Source organism: Ciconia boyciana, chromosome 6 (assembly GCF_034638445.1).
Source record: "Ciconia boyciana chromosome 6, ASM3463844v1, whole genome shotgun sequence".
Taxonomy (NCBI): Eukaryota; Metazoa; Chordata; class Aves; order Ciconiiformes; family Ciconiidae; genus Ciconia; species Ciconia boyciana.
In genome coordinates this window covers 45306909-45331948 of record NC_132939.1, presented here as the reverse complement: position 1 = coordinate 45331948, position 25040 = coordinate 45306909, and the positions used below count along the sequence as shown (strand labels likewise).

Here is a 25040-nt window from a genome sequence, read left to right as displayed (position 1 = left end):
GTCATTCCCTTTAACACTCAGAGGGCGAGCTGGACAAATTTAATTCAATAAATACATTGGGTGGATGTTGTTGTCTCGCCTGGAATAATGTATTCAGTAAATAAATTCACCGTTCGGCCCCTCTGCAGGGGTGCAGGGCTTTGGCGTTCGGGGAAGAGTCAGACCCGGCTGCAGTGGCCAGTCCTGTGGGAGCCACCTGGAGTCACCTCGAGGTGCCAGGTGGGACCGGGGTGTCGTGCCCGCGGGCTAAACCTGCCTCTCCCTGCCAACCAGAGGCAAAAACTCAATCGCTCTGAAGCTGCAGCCCCTCCCCGGCAGACCCCAGCACCAGGTGGGGAGAGACGGGTGGAAGGTGCAAACCACCCTGGATGGAGAGTCGCCATTTCATGCAAACACTGCCATGGGCTTGTCCCGCTGCGGCCTGGGCCAGAAGCAGAGGTGATGGCCGGGGAAAGGTGGCAGATCTGCCTGGGGCATGGCAGGACAGGGTGCCAGGGGAAGGGCCAGGGCAGCACTGGGGAGAGACGTGCACCAAGGAGGGTCATGGCGGCAGAGGACAGGCTCGCTCCAAGATGGCGGATGGGGTCTGGGGCTGGAGCAGGAGGATAGAGCCCCAGAGCTGGTCACGAGGCTGGAGGGCCCAGAACCTCGGTGTCCTCTCGGGTGGTGACGATGATAGGACACTTCCTGGTCCCCCAAAAGGAAGGGGTGGGGGGGTGAGGAAGGCCCGACAGGGCGGAGGAGCGAGGGGCAGGGGTACGCTGGAGGGGAGCGGGCAGGGGGCACCCCTGCCAGGCAGCCCCAAATGCAGAGACCAGGGCCCCGCTCCCCAGGCAGGGGGGGCCTGGCAGTCCGAGGGGGAACGCGGCCCCCGGAGGACACAGTGTCTGTGGGGGCTGGCTTCCGCCACCTCTTCCCACCCTAGATCAGCTTCTCCTCCTTCTGCGACGAGTTCAACTTCTCTGTCTGTCTCTCATCCTCTGCCGCTGCTGCCTCCTCCCCTGTCTCCGGCTTCCTGCCTGGGGCCGGGGTGTCCCCGGCGATGGTCCCCAGGACTTTGGTGCTGTGCTCTTGAGCTTTGGCCCTTAGGGCGGCAATGCTGTTTTCTCTCAGTTCCTCCTGGGAAATGGTGGTTTTGGGATCCAGGCTCCTCTCTTCCTTGTCACCCTTGTCAAGCTTGGGCAGGGCCTGGCGCTCCACCTCCGTCTTCCTCCCCGCCTCAGCCGCTGCCTCCAGAGACTTTTTGTGCATCCCTAAAAAGAATTGTTGGTATTCGGGTTTAGAAAAGCGCCTGGGCATGGGAAAGCCATCTTGAACTGAAAACAGCAAAGATAAAGAGAGGCCAGAATTAAGGAAAAGCAGAAACCCTCGCTTCATGCAGCAGTCACGGCGAGCCGCTCGCTCTGGCCCCAGCACGAGGGCAGCCCAGGCAAGGCGGCTGCCTGCTGGGGCAGCCTGGCCAGGCATCTGTGGCCTCGGGGCTGCCCCCAAAGGTCTATAATTACTGTCCCCTTCATTTCTCTCTGTGAACCTAAAGCTAACTTGTCCCCACATGGGGACAAGGGTCTCAGACAGCAGCACAGTTGCCTGAGCTTCACCAAGGCTGGGGAGGGAGATCCCCCATTGCCTATTCCTGTATCAACCCACTCCTCACACAACCCACCCCTCTGCCTCTCTCAGTTTCACACAGATAGAAGGACAGGACAGCCCGTTGTCAAGATGCCAGACACTAGTTTTGGGGCAGAACCAGCCTGAAAGGTCAGAAGGCAAAGAGCAGGAGCGTGGTAGGGTAGCTGCTACCTCCGTGTCTGCACAGAAAAACAAATGAAAACAGGCAGAAATGCAGCTCCCCAGGTGCTGAGAGCAGGAGGAGGCAGCAGCGTGTTCCCCCTGGGACTTGGGTCAAGGAGAGCACATTTGGGTGTCCCACACCCCACACAGCATCACGGGGCTGGGGGATTCAGACCAGGATGACCTCCTGCCTTGGGCAAGGGTTGGAGCCCCTGCTCCAGGGCTGGACATGAGGGATGATCGTGCCACAGGAGTCAAAGGCTAACACCAGCCTCAGCATGGGGGGCAAATTCTGGCCAGATCCAAGGACCAGCAGGAATTTGGGATGAGCGGTCAGAGCCTCTTGACGAGGGCTGTTGGGGGATGGGGGTGTGGAGGGTGGTGGGGTAGGGGGACCTCACCCCGCCACCCTCCACCCGTGTTTTTGACACGGCTCCGGTTTCTTCCTCGCATCCCCCACAAAGAGGGCTGCTCTCTTACCCAGGAGCCAAGGGGCGCAGGACTCCATGATGCCATCCTTGGCGGACTTGAGGATGGACTCGGGCAGCGGGATGGAGTGACGCACCATGGCACCGTAGAGCCCGTACTCAGCCATCACACTGCTCCTGCCCCAGCACTTCTCCCTCTTCCGCCATTTGGCCCGGCGGTTCTGGAACCAAACCTGGGGTGGGTGACAAGGAGGGACATGGGTTTTTGGGGGGAGAAGGTGTGTCAGCCCCCTTCCCGCATGGGAACACACGTGTGCTTGTGCAGTGGGATGAAGGCAGACGAGTGGATGCTCATCCCAAAAGCACTGCAACCTCTTTCCCCATGCAGCAGCTGCCAGGTATCTCTCCCTCCCTCCCTTGCAGGAGCAGTGAGGGCCAAGCATGAGAGCAGGTCCCATCCCTCTCCACAGGATGTAATTAATTTGCCATCGCAGCGTCTTTTTCTAGCCGCTTTTGGCTCTCGTGCCTGGGATTTTCTTTCATTATTTACTAGGTGTCTGAGCTGCGGCGTGGGGCTGCGGGCAGCGGTGCCTGCAGGGAGGGCTGGGATGGGGGTGGATGCTCGGGAGAGGCGGGAGAAGGGGGAAGCTGATCTGTGTGCTTCGCCCTGAATTCCCAGTTTGAAAAGCCCCTCATCTTCTCAGAAAATTGGCAGAATAATCTCTGAGCTGTGACCTGGGGGGGCAGCGAGCAGAGAGGCGGGTGGCGATGGCGGGGGGGGAATGCTCGCAGAAATCTATTAGCGCTCTCTCTCCGATTTCCATTCCTCTTGTCTCCCTCGCCCTCCTCCCTCCCCGGCTCCCCTCCCTTCCCACCGAGCAGAGGCATCAGCTTTAGATGAAAAATTGCTCGAGGTCTATTCAGAAGGAGGCAAAGGAAGAGTCAGCCCCAGGGGCAGCCCAGGCCTGATTGAAAAATAAGTTAATTTCAGTTTGAATCGATGGGCCTCAGGCACTGAAATATCACGGGAAATTAAAGCAGCTGGTCCCCAGGGAACCACGCCATTGACCTGCGCTAATTAATGCCATGGAGTTACCAGGCCCCTCTCCGAGAGGCAGCCCCTCCCTCCCCGCGGACACCCCAAACACCTCCTCATTTAACTAATTAGACTCACAGAAAATTGGGTGTTAATTTGTTTAGGATTTTTTTTTTTCTTTTCTATTTTTTTCCCTCCCTTTCCCGGAAAGTACAAGGCAGAATGGAAATGAATGGTGGGGTCTCGCTGGCAGATGGATGCTCGGGGTCACTCCGCAATCTTCTCCGACTTGATTGCTTGATTAGGTCGTTAGCACATTAAAAAAAAAAATTGCTTGCCGTCTGGCGCTGGCCTGATGAGTGGGATGAGGCGGGAATCGCCTGGGTAATTTATCTTTTTATACTGCAAAGAATTTGATTTCAATCTGCAGATATATGGAGGTGCCTTTGACACCTGTTTAACATTACAGAGCTGACAGCTTAACCCTCTCTTGTCCCCACCGCCTGTAGCCGTGGGGGTGCTCAGGCTGCAGTGGGGAGCGCAGACCCTCAGCTCTGCCGTGGGGACCATGAGACTGATGCCGTGGAGCGATGTCCTGCTCTCAGCTGGCAAGGCAAGCTCGCCTCTTCGACCTGTGCAGAGGGGAACTGCCCAGCACTGAAGCTTTACGGGGACAGAGCTGCAGGGTAGGCAGGTGGCTTGCTAGCATGGGTGACAGCCAGCTGTGGCCGTTCCTGGGAGCCCGGCCAGCCTGGCACTGCAGGGAGCTCTGCGGGATGGGTGGGGTGGTGGTCCCAGCGGCTGTGATCCCAGCTTCTCCCAGCAGAAGACACTCTGTGCATGTCAGAGGGGATTTTACAGCCAGGCTGCTTCACCACACACATCACCTCCTCTGCATGATAAACAGTCTGATTTACACTTCCATACTGCCGGTATGTAACCCCTGGACCATGAATGGCTGCGAATCCACCGGAGCCTGAGCAAGGACCCTCAGGAGTGCACAGCTTCCTCTCTCTGCCCGCTCCTCCATGCCTGCGTGACACACGGGTTCGCTCAGTTGTGCAGTCAGCAGGATGCTAGCAGCGACTCTCACTCCAGGCCATGCGGTCCTCCGGCTCCCAGAGCCCAGAGGGCAGAGCTGGAGGGGACTGGCTCTCTCCCTCTCCAACCTCAGCACAGGAGGGGACTGGCTCTCTCCCTCTCCAACCACAGGAACCCTGTGGTTCCTTCTCACCCACCAGACTGAGGCGGCAGGGCAGCCACCCCCGACACCTCCATGCTGTGAGCGGGCAGCTCGACCCACCAGGGCCAGGAGAGGGATCCTGCTTGTTCTGTCCTGGATAAACCAGTACAGTTACGTCCCTCGCCACAGAGCTCCTCTCTGTCTCCCTTGGCTTCAGGGAGAAATTCCTGCACAACCCAAGGGCCGGTGCCTGCAAACCTGCCTTGGTTTGGGGCTGCAGTGACACCTTTCCATGTACCCAGAGCGGCTTGCAGGGCTTGGCACTGCACAGCTGTTCTTGTCACCAGTTGCCACACATGGGATCTCAGCCAGGAACAGGTTTTTCCATCAAGTACCAAGGGGGCAACTTTTTAAACTCTCCTCAATCCTCTTTTATCCAGGAGCCTCTTCACTCATGCTTTTACCACCTCTCCCTTTCCCCTCCCTCCTGCCTTGATGCCCCAAACATCTTCCGCCATGCCTCATGCTCCCCTGCCCTTCTCCCTGGCCAGGCCTCAGCCTGCCCCAGCACTGCCCGCTGCCACTAAACCTGCGGCCCTGGAGCATCCCCTTTCCCACGGCAGGGCCATGCAAATGCCGGAGCCAGTAGAAGCTTTGCCAGCTGGCAGCCCAATTTTGACTAGAGCCGGTGGAAAATTTTCTATCAAAAAATGCTGATTCAATTGCACAGGAAAAACTGCAGCTGGCCAGTGGAAGTGTAATCAAAATTATCTATGGCTTTCTTCTGAATGCTGTATTTTAATCTCAGCCACCTAAGACATGCAAAATCTATGCTTTAAAGCCAAATGGGAAAATCAAAATGACATCAACACCTCAGTAAGATCATTCTGAGATTTCCCAAACCAATTTTTGTCATTTGATGGGAATTTCCTCTTGCTTTTAACTAGGAAAAAGGAAACTTTGAGATCCCAGAATTTCTAGCAGAACAGAAATCAAGAGGACGGATGATCTTGCTTTAATACCAGGAGCCATATCTTCATCTCAGGCATGAAATCGAGTGAAACCAATGGTGCTCAATACTGAATATTGCTGGGATCAGACCCCAGCCCAGCATCTCTGCCACAAGCCTGTCCTGAGGAGCACGGATGGAAGAGCTCCAGCACAGCACTGGCAGTCCCCACACCATTTCAGATCAGCAGAATTATTCCCTGTGGCCCGTTCTCAGGATTTTGCCCTCATTCAGATGGCTCCATCAGTGGGACTTTCTTCTGGGAGGAGATCTCACCGCTTTCTTCAGATTTCTTGACATGTTACCAAAATTTTCCTGTGCCTTGATTCTGAGCTGAATTACACACCAGTTTTAGTAATTCTGAGGTATTTTCAGCTGTGTTGGTACATCAGCCACAACTTCCAAATATGCAGTTATTTATTATTGGCACCTCACTTTTCCTGGAGAGGGTTTCACCCTTATATTTACATTTACTCACAGTTTTGTTATTCTGTGTCTTCTTTGGCTGCTTGTTGCCTTTGCTCGGAGATACCTGCACTACAACTTCCTCCAGCTCTGTAAAATTCAGTCTGCCTCAAGCAATGTTTACGTTTGTCCACGTTTCCTCTTGCCCCTTTCCATCACATGGATCGGCTCAGCTTTGTGAAATGCTTTATTGACGTGGCTGTGTACCATGCACCTTCCTTCTCACTTGCTTTCATCTGGTTCTCTGTTGCACAGCCCAGGGTACAGTGAAAAGATTGTGCTTGTGCTTCCACACTTCACAAGCAGTGGTGAAAATCCCTGACTAATTTTAGACTGAAGCACGTCAGATGTTTGTGCAAAGCTATCACAATCTGATGCACAGAGGTGTCTTTTGGACCGATGTGCTACACCTTAAGATGATTTACAGCTTTTTATTATCACAGGAGCACCCTCTGTGAAACATGAGAAGCTTGTTCCAGGAACCCTATCCTCAAAAAATGGACAACAGAGTAAAGAGGACAGGTTTGTCTTGCTATCCACCAGACATGTTAGCATCTAAGTTCAGCCCATGCATGCACATTTGCTGTTTAGCAGCCCAAAGCCCTCTCCTGGGCTGCTCCTGAGGCTCCAGAAGTGCTGCCCTTGGCACACCAAGGGCTGGATCTGGGGTGGTCACTGCCATGGCTGAGCTGGGGGCAGCAGCCAAGCGTGCCTCTGACAAGGCTGCCAGACGCCCTCCATGCACTGGCAGCAGGATAAGATGATGCTCACTGCACATTGCATGCTGCAAGTTGGGTATGCCTGCACACCCTGCAGAAACTGCAGGCTCTTCCATATCCATGAGTTTTGGTCCTCTAGGCATAGAAAAGCTGCAAGACCGAAACCCGTCACCTTGAAAAACTTGGTCTCAAAATGAAGCAGGTAAATAGAGGGTAGTAACATTACACCTCACTCAGAGAGGATCTGCCCATCAACTCGGTCCCTATCACTTGGTCATAGCTGAGCATGACACACTGTCTAACCCCACTGGGCAGATCACACTGACACCGTCCTCCAAGAGCAGCCACAGCCTATGAACCAAGATAGCAGCAAATGCCAGCACCTTCAGTGTCATCTCCCGGATCCTTGTTCCACATGCCTGTTCTTCTGAGGGCCCCTTATCAAAATCAGCAGTATTGCAAAGCCTTATAATTGGGGATGTTTCTAACCTTAATCATCATCTAATTCTCACCCTTGGTGCCCACTGGCCAAACAGAAAAAGTTGAGGCACTCTGTGCTCGACCGCAGGGTTGCAGCATTTTGGAGTCAAGACTGGCAAGGTTATTCTTGCCAGTTTCCTCCTCTGAATCACAAATGATGACCGATACTTCTTCAGATTATTGATGATGCAGAAGAGCAAATTGTAGTAGGAGGAATCTCTCATTTTGCAAAGGGACGCGAGACTCAATGTGTCCTTGTTATCCGCATTCATCATATTAGTTTGTTTACCTAATCAGCTCCTGAAACATTGTCTGCTAAAGAGAGAAATCTCCCTGAGGTTGGCCATGAGCCAGGAATCTGAATTAGCAAAGGGATATTTTAAGGCACCTAGGGTGTTACTGTGTATTGTTTCTGTATTGTTTCAACCTAAAAGTTTCACTGGTTACACTAATTTTCTCAGCTGCTAGTTTCCAAGCTGGGGCACACAGACAGGAGAATTGGTAGTGGCCTTTTTTGTCTTTCTAATAAAAAAATGTTATTGTCCCTGCCCAAACATTCCTCATCTCTTAAAGGAAAATTCCAGGCTAGATAATGGGGAATTTTTGCTTCACCAAATCTCACATACTGCCTTTGACATAGCATTTCAACAGGGGTCTTTCAAGTAACAAGCTTTATGGAGCACAAGATGGTCCCAGCCCAAAGCAGTGCATGCTGAAATGTCCACTAGATGGCCACAAGCAAATGCACATCTACACATGCACGGACACACAGACACAGACACGCAGACACACCAGCACTCGCCCCACAGCACATGCCTTTGCCAGGCTGCGGGGAGCAGCCGCACATGGCTGTTGGCAAACCACCAGCTAAGGCAAGGGACAAAATGCCAAGTGCCCCCAGCACCAACACTGAGACCATCTCCCCCCGCCCATGGACTAACAGGCATATCTTCTTTGCTCTCTGACAATTCCCCTGGTGCAAACCTTCAGCTTCGGGGAGACAAACTGTTGCTCTGTACCATCCTTGCAAAGAAGCCATTTCTGATACTGAGCTCTTCAAGTGGGGACACAGCAGAGAAACCCTGTCCTGCCCAGCCAGGCAGCTGGGGAGCTTTCTGGACTTCTCCTGTGACATTGCCTTGGGTTGTAATCCACTGTCATGGTCCCACCTGACGTGATGGTGCTGATGTCTTTCTGACTCAACACACTCATGTCCATCCAGCACCATGCTCTTCTCCCAGGGATTGAGCTATCTTGGTCTGAACCATGCAGAAGATGAATTTCTCATGTTCATCCACCAGATCTCTTCCCTCTGTGGCATTGACTACCGTGGGAAGCATCCAGACATCTACACCAACACCCTGTAGTTGCTTATGTCCCTTTCCCCACCACACTGCTCTGGACTGATGCTGTCACCTCACTGTATGCACAGCAAAGCATTGGCACAGAGAAGCTCTGTTTCTCAGTGCAAGCTCTTCACACCTCTGCCTGCATATTGGTTTCCCCTCTCCTGAACTAGAAAAACCTGGTCAGGCCCTCTGTCCCCCTCACAGCAGAATGCTGCTCCTAAAATCATGCCCAGCAGCATACCTGTCACTTCCCCACTTGAAGCCCTTTGGTGGATCTAGCTGCAGACCAGAGAACACCTCCACACCCAGGGCCCTGCTGCCATCTCAGCACTCAGTTCCTCCTGACAACTACACATCACCCTTTCTACCTTCTTCCTTTCCAACCCAAGACTCTATAATGAGACTAGTCAAAATGAAAACCTCCTCTGAAAAAATAGCGATGTCCTCACCCTTGTATTGGACAGGGCCGGTGGCCCTGGTGGGGTTCAGTCTGAGGATGTGAGCACTGCAAAGAATGGCCTCATGTCTTCCTCAGAGCATGTCCCCATCCATGCTCATGGGCCCTGGGGTTTTATAACAAATTGCCACAAGAGTGTAAGATCTGACTGGGTCCTGGGCTTCCCTGAATCCCTCCCCTGTAGCGATCACCCCAGGAAAGCTTCCTGTCCCCAGGCTGCTGATGGAGACTGCACCACTTCTGTAAGCCTAGAAACAGTTTATTGCTGTCTTTTCAAATGTAATGTCAAAATTATTGGCACTGTTTATGGTGACATCACTTTCTATGGCTGGTGTAAAGTGGGTATGAAGTTAAATGAGAGCAGTAAAGGTTGCACATGGGCTGCATGGCTGATCACAGGACTCATCATCCCTCCTCTTACTAAACACTGGGAAGGAGCTTTCTGAGCTCACATTAGAAAGAGCAGTTCCCGTACACAACATGGCAAGAGCCCTTCCTGGTAATGGCTGGCGTCGCGTCCGACCCACTTGGCTAACAGGTCCAACCACACATACTGGGATGAGCTGTGAGATGGTACTCATCTCCCTCGAGCAAAGACATGATGGTTCATCCAAGCTTGGGTCTCCTTTAAGCTAAACTAGCACAGGGCACACTTTGAATACAGGCTCAGTACGGCACCCAGGAAAAATGTACATTCTATTACCATGCCACCAGTCCTGCAGGCCAGGCCTGCCTCTGAATCCTGCTCTTAAAAGCACTACATGGGCCAAGTATAGCTACTTGTTGCAATTTATCTGACTTGTGCAGCCAAAGCATAAGTAAAATCCCTCCTGACTAGGGAACATGTCTTAAACTGTGTCCCCTTGGCAAATCTGGGGTTTTCACCTGGCCTTCCTACCTCATGTGGTGACATGTTTTCTCACTTGTAACCTTCAAAAAGTGGAGAATTTCATCAGGTGCAGGGCTCCCATCTTCCCCAAAGAAAAACAAGTGTGCACACGATATGCATAGTACGTATAGTGAGATCAGTGGTTCAGCACACACTCGATCTGTGCAACACATCTGCTCAGCAAATGCATCCCTGAGACATTGACTTCATCATGGCCAGACCATGATGTCAGCTGACCAGCAGCTTATCTGGAGCTCCATATAGGAGCTCCATATGGAGCTACAGCTCCATATAGAGCTACAGCTCCATATAGGCTGCAAGATGCTGGGACGTGGCAGATAAACACCCAAATTCCTCTTTTCCTAACATGCTGATTGAAAAACAGGAAAAACATCAGGGTCATGGGTGCATGATAGTCACAGGAAAACTGGCAAGAGTGTGCCCATCATCCTAGTCCACACAAACACAGGGAGACTTTTGTCATCGTCACAAAGGGTGATACTGCACATCCATCCTTTGGGTGCTCACAATGCCTGGCTCCATTAACCAAGCTGCTATCCTGCCTGTATAATTTCATTTTGCCTCGTCCTTCTCCACTAAAACTGCTCTGCAGGTCCCCTGGCACAGAGGAAGCCTTAGCATAGGTCTTCATAAACATCCATACGCAATGCACTCTGTGAACATGCGGGGACACACCATATTATCACCTTCATGTTAGAGCAAGGCGAATCAGGGCAGTCAGAGGAGAAAAGTTACATCCCCTTTCATGATGCCTTTCAGTGGGCACCAAAATCAGAGCTTGGGACGCCAGCCTTCCTCAGAGGCTGTGGAGCACTGCCTGTGCTCTGGGGCTGCCCCTTGCATGCCAGAAGCAGCTGCGTGTTGCCCTTTCCTTTATCAGTACGCACAGAGCAAAGGGCAAAGGTGCACTATGGCCTTCTCCAGAAAAAAACGTAGGAGCCAGAGGCTGTGCACCAGCAGGAGATGGTGTCTGCAGCACTACCTGGTGCCCACTGTTTCCCGAGATAAGGCTCAAGCCCATCCCCATGGGCATGGGGACACCCTGCAAAGTTCCCCCTGAGGGCTACAGCACGGGCTCACCAATGCACGGGAGCTCTTGGTGCATTGAAGTATTAGCTGGAAGACATCTATGGGAACGTGTTACATACTGTAAAACGTTGTAACATGTTGTACTAAGTTTCCGTTCAGCAGCTTGGACTGAGCACCAAATGGAGAAAGTCACAGTCCTTTACAATCTTCCCTTAGGAAGATACATGGTAAGGACGGTGTTTGCAATTCCTTTCCTCATGCAATAAGAGATATCTAATCACCCAACCTCAACAAATCCTTCACTGGGTTGTCTTGAATCTGGGGAAGGAGGAGGACAACCAGAGCCAAAGTGCAGGCCAGAACAGCGGTCTGTCCCCTGACCACCACCCAAGAGGTCAGGACTGGCAGTTATGTTGGCTGCACCAGGGTGGCCCTTCAGCCCTCTACTCCTACCACGTGTCTGCTCCTGGCTTTACAGGTTCCTCAGCTCTGTGTACGCTTAACCTTCTCTGGGTAATTCACAACTCCAGGAGTTTTCACATGACACTTTACAGCTGCAAAAGACTCATGCTCCAGGCCCTGGCTGCTGCTGTGCCATTGACGCCTGCAGCCAACATTGCCAGCTCAGGCTAGTGCACAGCACAGCCAACGGCGTGACCTGCAGAGCTGGCAACACGCAACCTGCTCGTGGATGCTGCTCGCACCAGGGCAGCACATCCAAGCTCACCAGGAGATTCCCAGGTATACCCCATGCTTAGTCCACCCAAGCTAAGATCTCCCAGGCAGGGACCCTCCCTCAGTTGTCACTTAGCCACTGAAGCCTTGGTCTCGGTCATGGTTATCATATAAGCTCAACAAGTTGATCCAATCAACTAATAAATGGCGGGGTGCTGTAGTGACAGTCATGGGGGACTCTGAGTTGGAAGGGTGGCAGTGAAGCCAAAGATACGAGACACCAGAAACACCTGATGGACATAAAACAAGTTATCTTGGAACGGACATCACTGGCACGTCTGGCTAAGAGCAGTGACCGGCACAGATACTCGTCATGTACCTTTACATGGATTGGTTGGCTAGATCCTTCCAAGGGGTTGTTTCCCAACAACACTCACAGTTCAGCCTCCCTCTGGGTGAGCCAAGCAGTGCCTTTATAGAGGAAAGGGTAGCACGGATGAGAAGGTATTTCCCCCAGTGGCATTCCCTGCGGACCCCGCAGCTGCAGGTGAGCCAGGACTTCCCAGAGGCATGGGCAGGCAGCCTGGCTGCACTAGCCCGGCTGAACAACACGGGTACGGGCTAACCCAGCCTGGCAAAGTGCTCCTGCTTATCCACATTGTAGCAGGTCAGCTCCAACAGCCAGGCAGGAGCCAGTCATTAGGTTACTTCTAGACCACAGAGGGGACATAATCCCCCTGTTTACGAATGTGCAACATGCGTGCGATGGGCCTTTATGTAAGTCACAGGAAGGTAAGCAGGCATAAGCAATGCTTCACTTTCACTCCCTTGCTATGAATTTGGAGAGAAAGCTGCAGCTGAAAACTCTAATAACTACCAGCAAAGTTTCAGCTCTGCCTTTGCCCAGAGAGTTGGGAGCCTAACAGAAACCCACTGAAACAGAAAGCAGGGAGCAAACTGTGCTTCTCACACCAGGCAGGTGCTAAACTGAACACCTCTTGCTGCTCCCAGGGCAATGCCACTCAGAGCAGACAAAAGAGCACCTAATGCTTTCTCACAGCCTCTGATGAAGGTGGTGTCTGGAAGCCACCTTTGCTGTAGGATATTGTAGCAACAGTTTGTTCTCCAACTCAGTTCCTCTTTCCTGCTCCACAGAAGGACCTGCCAGCCTCACACGTGTGGAGATCAGGGTCATCTGTATGTCTGTTGAGAACTAGACTTCTCAACACAGCACAAGCCTGTGCAAAACCTGGCTCACAGAACACCCACGAAGAAGGGCAATGAAAAGCCAAAGGAGTTTCATGCTGCCAGAGAAGAATCAGAACTTGTTGAGATCTATCAGGGTAAAAGATAAACACCATAGAGAAAAATAGATCCATTAAGAAATAAAGGGGAGAGTAAATTAACCGTGTCTCTAAAGTGCCTGTGTTATTGAACTGTTAAAAAAATCTCTATTCAAAGTCAGGAAAGGAGGAAAACTTTATAATAAAGGGTCATTAAAGGAAAACCTGAACACACAACCATCAGCTGGTCCCTCTGCCAGGCATCCTAAGGCTGGAGGAGAATTAACTATTGAACCTGCTGAGCTGCTCAATTATTTTTTTAAAAATCAGTTGTGAAAAACTGCAGCAGTATCAGAAGAGAGAAAAGAAAGTTCATCATTAAAAGAAGGAGTGAATGCAAGTGTTCCCAGCACAGGGATTTAGGGTAGCATATCCAGAAGAGCTTAAGTGATCTAGGAACTGCAGTGCCCTAAGCTAACTCAGAGAAGTTACCCTTAACCTACTGTTGTTAAGAAAATAGGGGGATAAATGCAGGGAAAACTTGTCACAGCCTGGCATGAAGCCTGCAGAGCCATTCCTCATTCTCCTGGCCGCGATGGGGAAAGTCTTTGCCAAGGCACTCCACAGCAATGGACTATGGCATATTTTGTTGCCTGTCTTTCCTCTCGCAGGGAGCTTAAGTGCCCCAACACTTGAAGGTATCTGACCCTCAGTGATGGTGTCTCCAAACCATGGAGAGAAAAGGAAGGTGCTGTCACTGCAAAGCCCCATTTCCCTCCCGGTACTGTGGAGGAGCACGCCAAAATCACACTGTCCCTTAGGCTGTGACAGCCATAAAGCTCTTGCAAGGAACAGAGCAGAAGGCAAGGACAGGCAAGTTTGGTTTTATTTGTTTTTCTGTCCCATTTAGAAAATTGGTCAGTGGCTGAAGCAACTCAGGGACTGAACATAGAGGGATAAAAAGGTAGCCGAGTATACAAAATATTCATACCTCCATACGTCCATCTCTGCACTAAAAAACACCTTTTAAACTGCACCTACGGCCCCAGCTGTACCAGGGTAAATCCTACAAACTGGGCAAGTAACCTGCATGGTCTAGCAACAAGCAGGAGAGTCCCCACTTCACAGTAAGCTGAAGAGATGTTCCCGGCCATCCATTTTCCTTCCTGTCTCCTGCCACATTTTCTTCCTCTGTCCAAAGGGAGCCAGTCTAAGACTTTTCAGACAGTAATCCCTTTGGGAAGGCTTGCCTGGGCCCCTGCTCTTGCCCATCACCCAGCCTCTCTGTTTGCAGCTCTGGTAATTAACTTGTAAACGAAGTTCTAGCGCATGGACTGAAAACGGGCCATAGATAAAGGGTAATGAAAACACTCCATTACAGAAAGGGCCAAATTAAACAACTCTTAATTGAAAAATGGAAATGAATATGAATTTAGATCAACTAAACAAGCATGTTATTGAAGAGGCAGCAAAGTGGATGAACTCGTCACATACCAATTAAAGACATGGAGGCAGAGATGCAACCATACGCCACGAGAAACACTCATAATAATATTCTCACCAAGCCAGTAAGTTTGATTAGTTTTATTACTCTCACTTGTACACTTCCTACATTTCTAAAAGCATAGGGGAAGTTAATGACACTTATCTGGTATCACACTGCCGTGGCTTGCCCCAGTGCTCAGGAATTGTTGGCAAAGGTAGCCAGCACTAGCTGCTCAGCTCTATTTCATGATTAACTTCTTGCAGGGTTCTTAAAAAAAAATTAAGATATTGAAATGGTTGGCTCACACAGCAGCAACACTTCCAGCTTCTCCATCACCGTGGTAATCTGCCTCCGACCACCCTAATCGCTCTGGTAATTTCCCTCCAGCTACATGATCTCTGTGAACGTGCTGCATAGAGATACAGGTGGGAACCCGCTGGCACTGTGCCTCATGCTGCCCTTTCTTTCTTTGAAGTGTGAGATTCACCCAAAGTTTTAGCAAGAATAGACAGGTCCTTACTTACTGAGAATAACAGTGACAAGCATAAGCTTAGAAAAACCAACACCACCACTACTTTATGCAGCACTAAGAAATCCCTTGGTGGCCATTCCAGGCACAGATTCAGGAAAGGCCAGCAACTGCATGGAGCAATCATCCCCGTTCCACACTTACACCGTGGGATTAGGACTACAGTTCAACGCTTTGCAGCATGCAGGAAAAGCTGGCAGGAGGGGGAGAAGCCAGAACTGCTAAAGCTGCATAAAGCAAATGTTTCCTTCACACTTTCTATCGTGTTTCTTGAGGGGACTCCGTGGGTTCACTCCTGAGCTCCTGCTCAGTGCGATACAGGTTCCTCAGGCCTTTCCCGGTTACATTCACCTCTAAATACGGAATGTTTTTGCAAAACTGAAGCAAGGTAAGCCTCTTGTTCTGGAAAACAAATGCTTCCCTCCAAATGACCACCCCTCCTGATTCCTCCATCCCCATTCAACTCCTAAACGGCTACACTGTGATACTGAAATGTGTTAATCTGATAGCAGCTAAACCAATACATTTTCAATTAGAGTTTCAGTTGGCTGTGTTTTGTTTTTAGCCAAAATTGACCTCTTAGCTGCCTGACAAAGCTTGCTGATACACAGACAATCCCCACTCCTCACACATGGCACCAGCGTCTTCTTGGGGTTCCTTTTGCTTACATGAGCAATTTTATTTGTCCCAAAATTCTTCATCCACGTAACTACCATACAATCATTTAACAATGAGAACTGACAATTTTTAGCACTTTTATTCTCTTTTTTAATTGATTAGTTCCCTTAAAAGGTGAATCTAGTGACCCCACGATGGCAGTCAGGATCTTATTTTTTGGAAATACTGAACTGATTAATCGATTTGTTTGATCAGTAGGAGACATACTGTAATGACAAACATATACAGTCATTTCAATAATCCCAAATCAAACTGTTACTGAACTTTAATATTATAGCTACTGGTGTTTAAAGTTTGGAACTGTCACATATTAATAAATTCAATAGGGATAACTTATCTAAAATCTACACGCTACACTTAAGAGTATCTGTTATGAGAAACACACTGATTTAAGTCAGGTGTCAGAATACTTGTCAGCTTGAAGCCATTTTGAATACTTCAAGTTGTCTATTAAGGATATACTTCCCTGCAGGAATCTACTTACCTCACCTGGATTTTACAGAATGGTCTGGGTTTATTCTAATAGCGGCACTTCAACTCTTCCAAATATTCTTTCAAATACCTTGATTAAAGTAGTCTTTTTCAAGTATCTTGCAAAATGGCCACAGTGACATCTGGTCTGACTTGTGCAAAGTGTCTCCCTAGGAAAATTAAATTCTTTTCCCACGTTGCCCAATGGGAGGATGCTCATGGTCCTTCCAGGAGCAGCCAGCTCAATACGGGAGGAAGATGCATGCAATGTGAAAGAGTGCTGCCTTGGAAAAAAATACACGTTCATCTTCTCTTTAAATGGAGGATTTGAATACTTTTTCCTGAATTCAGTGTTCTCTCAAACCAATAACTTCCTTGGCCTCTGATGGCTATTTGTAGTGTTCTGCTGAAGGTTTTACATGCAAGTAGCTCCTATATATCATTCTCTCAATTGCAGTCTTTGAATTTCACTTTCATATTGAATTTCATAGGTGATTTACTTTCTCTGTGACTACTACCTCCTGAGAAATAATTCCATGAATGAAAATAAGGGGTAGATATCACTGTTACGTGTGGATCCAGTGGGAACCCACATGAAATGCTGTGAAAGTCCGCAGCATGTGATGCCCACAACAATCTTAGAAAACACTTTCATTAATGACCTACAAGAGGGAGAGAACAATGCTGAAAGATGGGAGGAACTGCAAGCTACAGTGAAAATGCAAAAATACACAACTCCCTTGAGCAGTTAGAAACTCATGCAAGGAAAAAATAATACGATGACATGAAATTATAAATATTATGAAGAAGGGAATAAAGATTCATTGTCAGCTGTTTCTTCCAAGGGACATTAAATGATGCTAATAGATCCAAAGCAAGATTTACTTCACTCGTGCAGTTCTGCTGCAGAACTTCTTGCTGCGGGATATTAAGATATTTACATGAGTTCAGAATCACAGGAGGCTGTCAAAGCATCACTAGATAACTGCCCTGCTCTTACACGCTTGTCAACATCCACCTCTTGCCAGTGTCAGAGCTGGTAGGGCCTTACTAATGCTTGTTAGCCAAAGTTAATAAAATGCCGTATGAAACCCAGAACACTGAAGGGAAAATCCTGAGGATACAAAAAATCTGTCTAAAAAAAGCTTGAAATTACTGAATTAGATAAAGAGAAAGAAATAAATGTAGAAGCAAGTAGACCAGTGCTAATCAGAGGCTGTTTCTGCAAGGACTTGGAAGTCTAGCTGAACTGGTGTGAACGTACCCAGTGTGCAGCTGTAGGCATGTGGTCCCTTACTTCCAGGAAGACTGACAGGCAGGATGGGCTTCACAGAAGAACAACCACATGATTAAGAGACTAGCGTGTGATTTATGAAGAATGATTTAAGAAAAGATCTTCACAGCTTGCTTAAGCAATGATGAAAACCAAAAGTGACAGCCAGGAGAAGAAATAGCTTAGATTTATTTAAAGAGTGTGAACATCATAACAAGGGGAAAAGCATTAGGCTCATACAAAAGGGGCTAAAGTTGAAAAGGAACATGAGGTGAAATAAAGAGGCATGACCAAGGTTGGGAATCATCTTGTCATGGCTTGTGACACACAAAAAATTATGGACAAGGAAACTTCATAGAATATGTGGTAAGGGTGCCGACCCACTGGAAAGATTAGGGGTGCTCGGGACTCCTACATGACCCCGATGCTCACCCTGGCAGGGTGCTCATGCTCTCACACAATAGATGCCACAGAAATTCTGCCGTTTCCTATGATTTCCCCTTTCACAATGAGGAAAAGTGTTACTCACAAGCACTTTCTCCTGGAATTCATGTGCCGTTAGCAACACCTGATGTTCAGAACAGCCACACCACGGGGTGCTTCTGCTGTCCAAGCCTAACCTGATCTCTAGGGCAGACGGGTCACAGTAAGGAGCACTCCTAGGTTTAAAAACTCTGCAGTACACGAAGAGTAGGCAGTTGTTTATCAGCCACCTACAGAATGACATGCTGGCAGCAAGTCAGTAACAGCTAAGATACGTTAGCCACTATTTCACTTCCAAATCAGATAAAACACTGAGTCTCAGCACGAGAAGGATGCTCCAGATGCTGAAGCAGTACATGCAGTGTCCAGCTCTGCACTGTCTGCCATAACATCTCCCTCCGCTTCAGCCATAGTGAAGGCCCTCAGCTCTGGCCAGAGAAATGCCTCTGCAGTTCAACATATACTGTGCCACTAGGTGAACCTCTTCCTTGGAAAGGCCCTTTATGGGAAATCAAAGGATCTTCTTTCAGCCCAGCATCAGATGGTGGGTGCAGGCAACACTAAACTCCCGACAGGTCTCTCCCCTCTTGACTTGGTGTCCTACAGGGTCACAAGTGGAGAAGTGACCCTCCATCCAGCTTACTCTCTCTAGAGGCAAAGCATCAGGGCCTATTGCTCAGAGCAAAACCCAAATGCGTCAGGTAGGATTTCAGATGATGGGCCATTATTTCTGAAGACCGGTGGAAATCCTGTCAGCATGCAGGTTATCTACAAGCTGTTAGGTCAGCAGGAGTCCTGCCAGCACAACAGGATAAGAAGCACAACTTGCTTTTATAAAAATGTCACTCTTGATTGAGCACAAGGATGAGGGCGGTGATGGGGGCTCAGGACTGAGGGGAAAAGGGCTGCACTGTTGTTTGGGAGGATGTCCCTGTCCCTGCACAGGGTCATGCCTCATCAGCTTCCAGCATCAGCATTATCTTGCTTAGTGCCCTCTGAGCTACCTTCCAAACCCATGAGGGAGCAGCCTCCTGGGCCAGCTCTTTAGCAGAGAAAGAGCACAGGCTGAAGGAACAGGTCGGCAGGTGCTGGGCATGCATGAGGGATGGAGCAGAAGGAGGAACCAGGGAAACCAGGAGCCTCCCAACACCACAGGGCACTCAGGGCAATGCCTCTTGTAGAAACTGCTATGCACCAGCCACAGAGGCAGCCACTGCCACTGTGTGGGGGACCAGGCCAGTTTGACCCCCAGCCAGCCAAGAAATATCACCTGCACCAGCAAAAATGGGTTCAAGGCTTTGCCATTACAGCCCTGCGCCTTGTGCAGCAATCTGGCAGGAGCAGAGCATGGGGAGGAGGGAGGCAGCAGAAGCTGCTGGAGTCCACCCTTGTGAACGTCATGTTTGGTCTGTCCAAGCACATTGTGCCTCCCACGCTGTACACAGCAGCTCTAAGTCTTCTCCAGCTTTTTGGGCTGTAACGATTGCTTGCATACTGGCTGCCACGCACACCAAAGGCTGGTGCTGGCACAGCCCTGTGGCTCAGGCTGCTCCTTACTGCCGGAGGATTCACCACACAGCGGCAATACTCCACACGGCCTCGTTCTACCTCCTCACAGTGGCACAACAGGACTGGCATGCAATGAAACCCCAAACATTAAAAATCATTAACAAAAAATTATCCCCAGAAACTTTCAGGGAAGCTTCACTTAAGAAGGCAAATGCAGTGAAAGTGCACAGACAGTGCAAACACCTCACTGGGACTCACCCATCATTCCCACACTGCGGTCCTAGCTGCCTGCAGCATCCCAGTGCATCCTCCTGCACCCAAAGGAGCAGAGATGAGCTCTTTCCCTCCCACACTGCCCACCCAGACCTGCTCTCCAGGAGGCTCTCTTCTTGCCTATACCACCAAGACCTCGAAACGCTGCAGTCTTTCCTTGCACACCAGTTCTCCTTCAATGATTTAGGATTCCCTCTGTTATACACACCCTGAATCACTGGTACAACACACCACGTACAGAACATGTTGACATACAAACACCAAATACCAATCTGCCAAGAGCAGCTGATCTGCCTACCTACTCATCGAGGGCAGGGGAGTGGACACCCTGGGGTGGTTTATTCAGAGCAATGTCAGCCTTCCCATGCCACTACTTTTTCTTCAGGGAGGGATGAACATGGCTGAGAGGGGCAGGATAAGGGGGTCCAAGAGATATGATTACCTGTATCCTGTCTTCTGGCAACTCTGTTTTCATGGCCAACATCTCTCTAGCATATACGTCAGGATAGTGGGCCTCATTGAAGGCCTTTTCCAGCTCCTCCAGTTGGTAGGATGTGAAGATTGTCCTGAGGGGAGTAAAACTCTTTGATCAAAAAACATAAGAAGAAGAAGCAAAGATGATGAAGAGTCAGAGAAATGGACACAGAAGCTACAGAAACCTGGGTAACCTGATAACGCATAACTTTTCCCCCCCCATCTCCTGTGTTTCTTTGCACAAAAGGTCAAGTGCCAGGGTGAAAGGAGAACCAGAAAATGCCAGAAGACAGCGCTTTGAACAGTTACAAATCACCTTCCCTTTAGGGACTTCCCTCTGGAGACAGTCCCTCCCCAGCAGCAAGCACCCGCAACCAGCAGCAATGGCAGCTGCTCTTGCATCTCAGACCCTGCTGCCTCTTGTGAGGATCCTGGGGGCATCCCTATCCCTCACCCCCCCTCTGACAGCAAAGACACCCACCCCTGGCCTGGCTTAAAACCACCCCCTCCTCCTCTTGCATCCAGAGGTTTCTTAACCCTTTGATAGTCACGCTGAGATAAAGCAGCATCCCCTCAGCACCCCATCGGGAGAGGTGCTGAGCCCTTCCCCAGCTGCTGGTCCTTAGCCTCTTCAATCTCCACAAGCAAATAATCCTCCCCTGGAGCCCCAGTACTTGGCTGAATCCTCCAAAGGTTTTATCCACTCTGCTCCCCACTGCTTTTCACCAGTCCTTCCCTACAACAGCCAGTGCCAGCTCCCTTGCTCTGCCGTTACCCTGGTTGTTTCCACTCCCATATCCCATTAGCTGCTCCCTGCCAGTTTGCATTACCCCATTATCCTCTGGAAATCCTCCTGGACCGCCCTGGGCGGGCAGTAGCCCAACCCGCCTCTGCACAGCCAGTTCTCAGCTCGGGACAACCAGATTGAAAAATCAGCAGCTGGAAAGCCGAGACGGATGAAAGCCCTTCTCCAGGGGATGGATGAGAGGTCTCATACCACTTCCACTCCCCCGAGGGTTAAAACTCCCACCTTCCAACCCCCCCGGTACACAAAGCACAATTTTCGATAAAAACTAACAACATTCCAATGGCAAAAAAAACCCCAAAACCAACGAATTGCAGCCTTTGTTCAAAGTAAATGTATAAATATATTATCAAACTAAGAAACATGCAGCTCCCAGAAGGGGGAAGGAAAGAGGAAAAAAAAAGTCTTTTTCTAAAATACATCCGAATTTCAGAAAAGCCCTACAATTCCAGAGAGCATAAACAGAAAATCTCAGAAATAGCCTCCGCTATTCAGAATCGAAAGGATTCCACCAGATCGATAACGTTACTAACAAAAGCAGCATGCAAATGCAAGAGACCTGCCTGCAATCAGATCCTTCTTTAAATTCACTCCTAAATCCATTCTCTTTTCAAACAGTTTTCCTTCAGCTCCGACAAATCTGTGAACTCTAGGGACAGCAGAGACACATTAACTTGTGTATTTTCTCTCTCTGGGACCACAGGAAAAATTATTCCAATTTTAATCCAGTTTAGATTTCAAGCATTCTGCTCCACCCTCCTCCGACCAGAGCACCGAAGCCCAGCAAGGCTCACCGGCAGGAGGGTTTTGCCTGACATTCAGCTGAAGTTTTCCCGTTTTAGCTCTCGCCCCTGGGTAGCCCCTGTCTCTTTTGCAATATACAATCCACTCTCCCTTTTGGTGTTTCTGTCCTGCAGATATCTGCAGACTAGTGGCCTCTCATCTCCCAGCCCATTCCTGGTACAACTAGAGGTCTTAACCGTTTAGTACAGAATATACAACTACAGCTAAATGTTGCAGGTTTGATTCTGTCTAGAACTGAAAAGAAAACAAATCTGAATTTCATTTCCTCTCTCCCACCCAGACCGTGACCTGTACACCAGCCCCTACTGTGTTTTCACCCAGCCCTGTCCGGTCCACACAGAAAACGAACCTGTATTTACTCCAGAGCACCCAAACTGGGAGCGTTTACCCCGGGTTTGGGATGAGCCCTCCAGACCAAGCCTCCTGTTGCATGAATAGCAGGACATCTCCTGGGATAGTCCATCTCCTTCCACCCAGCATCCTGCTAAGCTTTCACTGGGGCATCTTTTAATCCACCCTTCCTGCATCGTGGCAGGATTGATTTAATTATTCCTAAATCACCCTCGGTGGATGGTGTCTGGCCTTCCTTTGTCCTGACTCTCCGGCCACAGCAATGCCAGAACCCCGCACGGGATTTTTCGTTTCTGTTTACAAGGCGCAGACAATCCAACTCCATTTTAACTGTGGGAGAAGTCAGGCAAAGTCTATTACCCTGACCGTTCCTGAGGGGAAACCAAATCCCCTCTGGATCTCCCAGAGTGGATCTTCGTTTCTTGAGCAATTCTCCAGCCTTCTTCAGCTTCTCTGCAGGCTGTGTCTGATTCCCAACTATTTAATCTATTGGCAAAACATTTATTTATAAGTAATAAAATATTTAAATCATTGATAGAAATTGTCCCTTGCTGACAGCCAGTATTAAGATTGCTGTATGTGGAGCAGGGAATGGTTTTGATTATTTAACTGCTTCAGTTTCGGACGGGTCGGTGATTTTTTCCCCCCTGAACACTGGTGATCCGCATCCCGCCCAGACGCTCACGGGCTGCTCGGGTTTGCGGGTCGGGATACCTGGATCCGCAGCCAGAAAAATTAAATAAAATGACACCTGTGGCCGATCCCCCCGCTCCCTACAGGCACGTCCCCAAATCCGATTTATTTTGGAGGGGGAGAAAGAAAAAAGGGAAGGGCCCGGGCGAGAAGCCGCAGGGCCGCCGGGACTCTCCGGCGGCCGCTGCCGGGAGGGGTGTGTCGCTCCGGGCCGGAGCGGGTCGGGCCCGCCGGGGCGGCGGGGCTCGGCGCTGCCGGTGCCCGGTGCCCTGGGGAGGGGGGCGGCGGGAGCCGGCGGGGTGGCGGCCGCTCGCTTACCTGTGCCGCCGCTTCTTTCGTTTCTTGCTCTGGTTTAGGGAGGATTTGGACATTTTCCGGTCGCTGGAGGAGACATCCTCGGAATCTGTGGAGAGACAGGCAGCGGCCGTGGGCTGGGGCTCGCTCCCCGCCGGGGACCCCCGGCTAGGGCCGGGCCCGGCGGCTTCGCTCCCTCCGGCGGCTCCGGCCGAAGGTTTCGTTGCGATCGCGCCGCGGACGGGGCTCGCCGCCGGCCGCTCCCTCCAGCCCGGCGCGGCCCCAGCCCCGGCTGCAGCGCTGCTCCCGGTCCCGGTCCCGGCCGCGGCCCCGGTCCCGGTCCGGGCGGCTCGGGGCGATCCACCCCCTCCAGGGAAGGCTCCGGGCCGCTACCGGGCTCTCGCTCTCCCCTCTCTCCCGCGAAGTCGTTTGCTGGGGCTGCTGTTGTCGCGCTGCTAAAATGCGGAGCCCGGCAAGCTCAACAAAACCGTAGGAAAATGGGGGAGCTGCGGCCCCCTCCCCGCGGCCGCGCACCCGCGGACGCCTGCCCCAGCCCGGGGGTCCCAGACTTCCCCGCAGAAACACCGGAGCGGGGAGGAAAAAATTGAGGTTTATGGAGCTACCAGGAAAAAAAAATCCCTGGAAGAGCTGGTGCCTGCCCGCGGCCCGCCGCTCCCCAGGGGTGCCCCGGCCGGGGGGGGTTAAGGGCAGGGCGGCGCCGCCTTTGCCCCGAAGGAGCAGCCGGGGGACGGAACCGGGGCCCGCATTTCGATGCGGGCCGCTGTGCCCGCGGCGGCCGGGGCTGGCCCCGCGCTCCGGCCGCGCTCCGGCCCCGTTCCTGCCCGCGGCGCCTCGCCACCCTCCCGGCCCCGGCACCGCGCTGCCCGGCGGGCCGTGCTGCGGGCGGGGGCGGCGGGCACCGCCCGGGCCTGGCACCGCGCCGCTCCGGACGGCTCCGGCCGCTCCCGGGAGGAGGCTGGGGCTTGCCCCGGGGCCAGGACCGGGCGCTGCTGCTTGCCGTCCCGGGAGGACCCGAGGCGGCCTGGGAGCGGGGCCTGCGGGCGGGGCTTCGGACGGCTGCTGCCGTCTAGGAAAGAGATGCCGAGCGGCCCCCAATTCCCCGGCAACGAGTTGGGGCCGCCGGGGCCGCGGCGGGGCCGCTCCGCCGGGGCTCCGCGCATCGCCGGGCCGGGCGCCCCCGGGCGCGCCATCACGCCGGGGCCGCAGCCCCGGACGGGGGGAGATGCGGTCCCGCCTGCCCGCCCTTCTCCTCCTCCTCGGGACCGAAACGAAATCGCCCTCCCGCCGCCGGGCACCGGGCCTCCCGCCGGGGCGCCGAGTGCCGGCGGCTGCCGGGGGCGGGCGGCGGCGCTGGCGGGGCGCAGCGGGGTCCCCGGGGGCCGGGGCCGTGCCTACCTGAGCTGGCCGTCTGGCTGCTGTCCAGCTGCCCGGGGGCCCGGGCCAGGGGCTGCAGGTGGACGCTCTGGGGGTCGGAGAGCACCTCCAGGAAGGTGGGCTGGGTGTAGAAGCCGGGGATGCCGCCGGCCCCCAGCAGCCCCATGCCCACGCCGCCCACCCCGGCGGGGCTGAGCACGGAGCGGGCCGCCAGCAGGTGCCCGGCGGGCAGCGAGTCCAGGGCGGCCCGAGGGTGCGACGGCGGCTCCTTGTTCAAGCCCAGGATCTCCTGGATGCCGAAGCCGGTGCAGCGGGGAGGGGTGGGCCCGGAGCTGGGCTTGGCCCCCGCCGCGGGGGGCGGCGGAGGCGGCGGCGGCGCGGCGGCGGGGGCGGCGGCCGCGCCGTCGGGCTTGGGCTTACCGGGCAGGCTGGGGGCCAGCGCCGCGCCCGCTTTGCCCGTCATGCTGCGGCCGGCGGTCCCTGGTGCCCGCTCCGGGAATGCCTGGGAGCCCCCGGCTCAGGGCCCTTTTATCCGCCCAGCCGGGAGCCCGAGCGGGGTCAGAGCCGCGCAGCCAATCACAGGGGCCAGCCGCGATTAGGGATGCCAAAAAGCCGGCACCGGCGGCGGCGGGGCCGCTGCTCGGCGGGCTGGGGCCGGTGCCCGCCGGCGGGCTGGGGCCGCCGCCCGCCCCCGCGACGAGAAGGGCC

At 52.3% G+C, this 25040-nt stretch overlaps 1 protein-coding gene across 1 annotated transcript; it reads right to left on the bottom strand.

The window, feature by feature from the left end:
• Window positions 1-921: 921 nt before the first annotated feature.
• On the bottom strand, window positions 922-24795 carry VSX2 (visual system homeobox 2). The gene is made up of 5 exons (XM_072865835.1): window positions 24354-24795; window positions 22962-23046; window positions 19959-20082; window positions 2272-2452; window positions 922-1253 (listed from the first exon to the last, which is right to left on the bottom strand). The coding sequence occupies exons 1-5, from the start codon at window positions 24793-24795 to the stop codon at window positions 922-924; spliced, it is 1164 nt and encodes a 387-aa protein (XP_072721936.1).
• Between the last annotated feature and the right edge of the window lie 245 nt (window positions 24796-25040).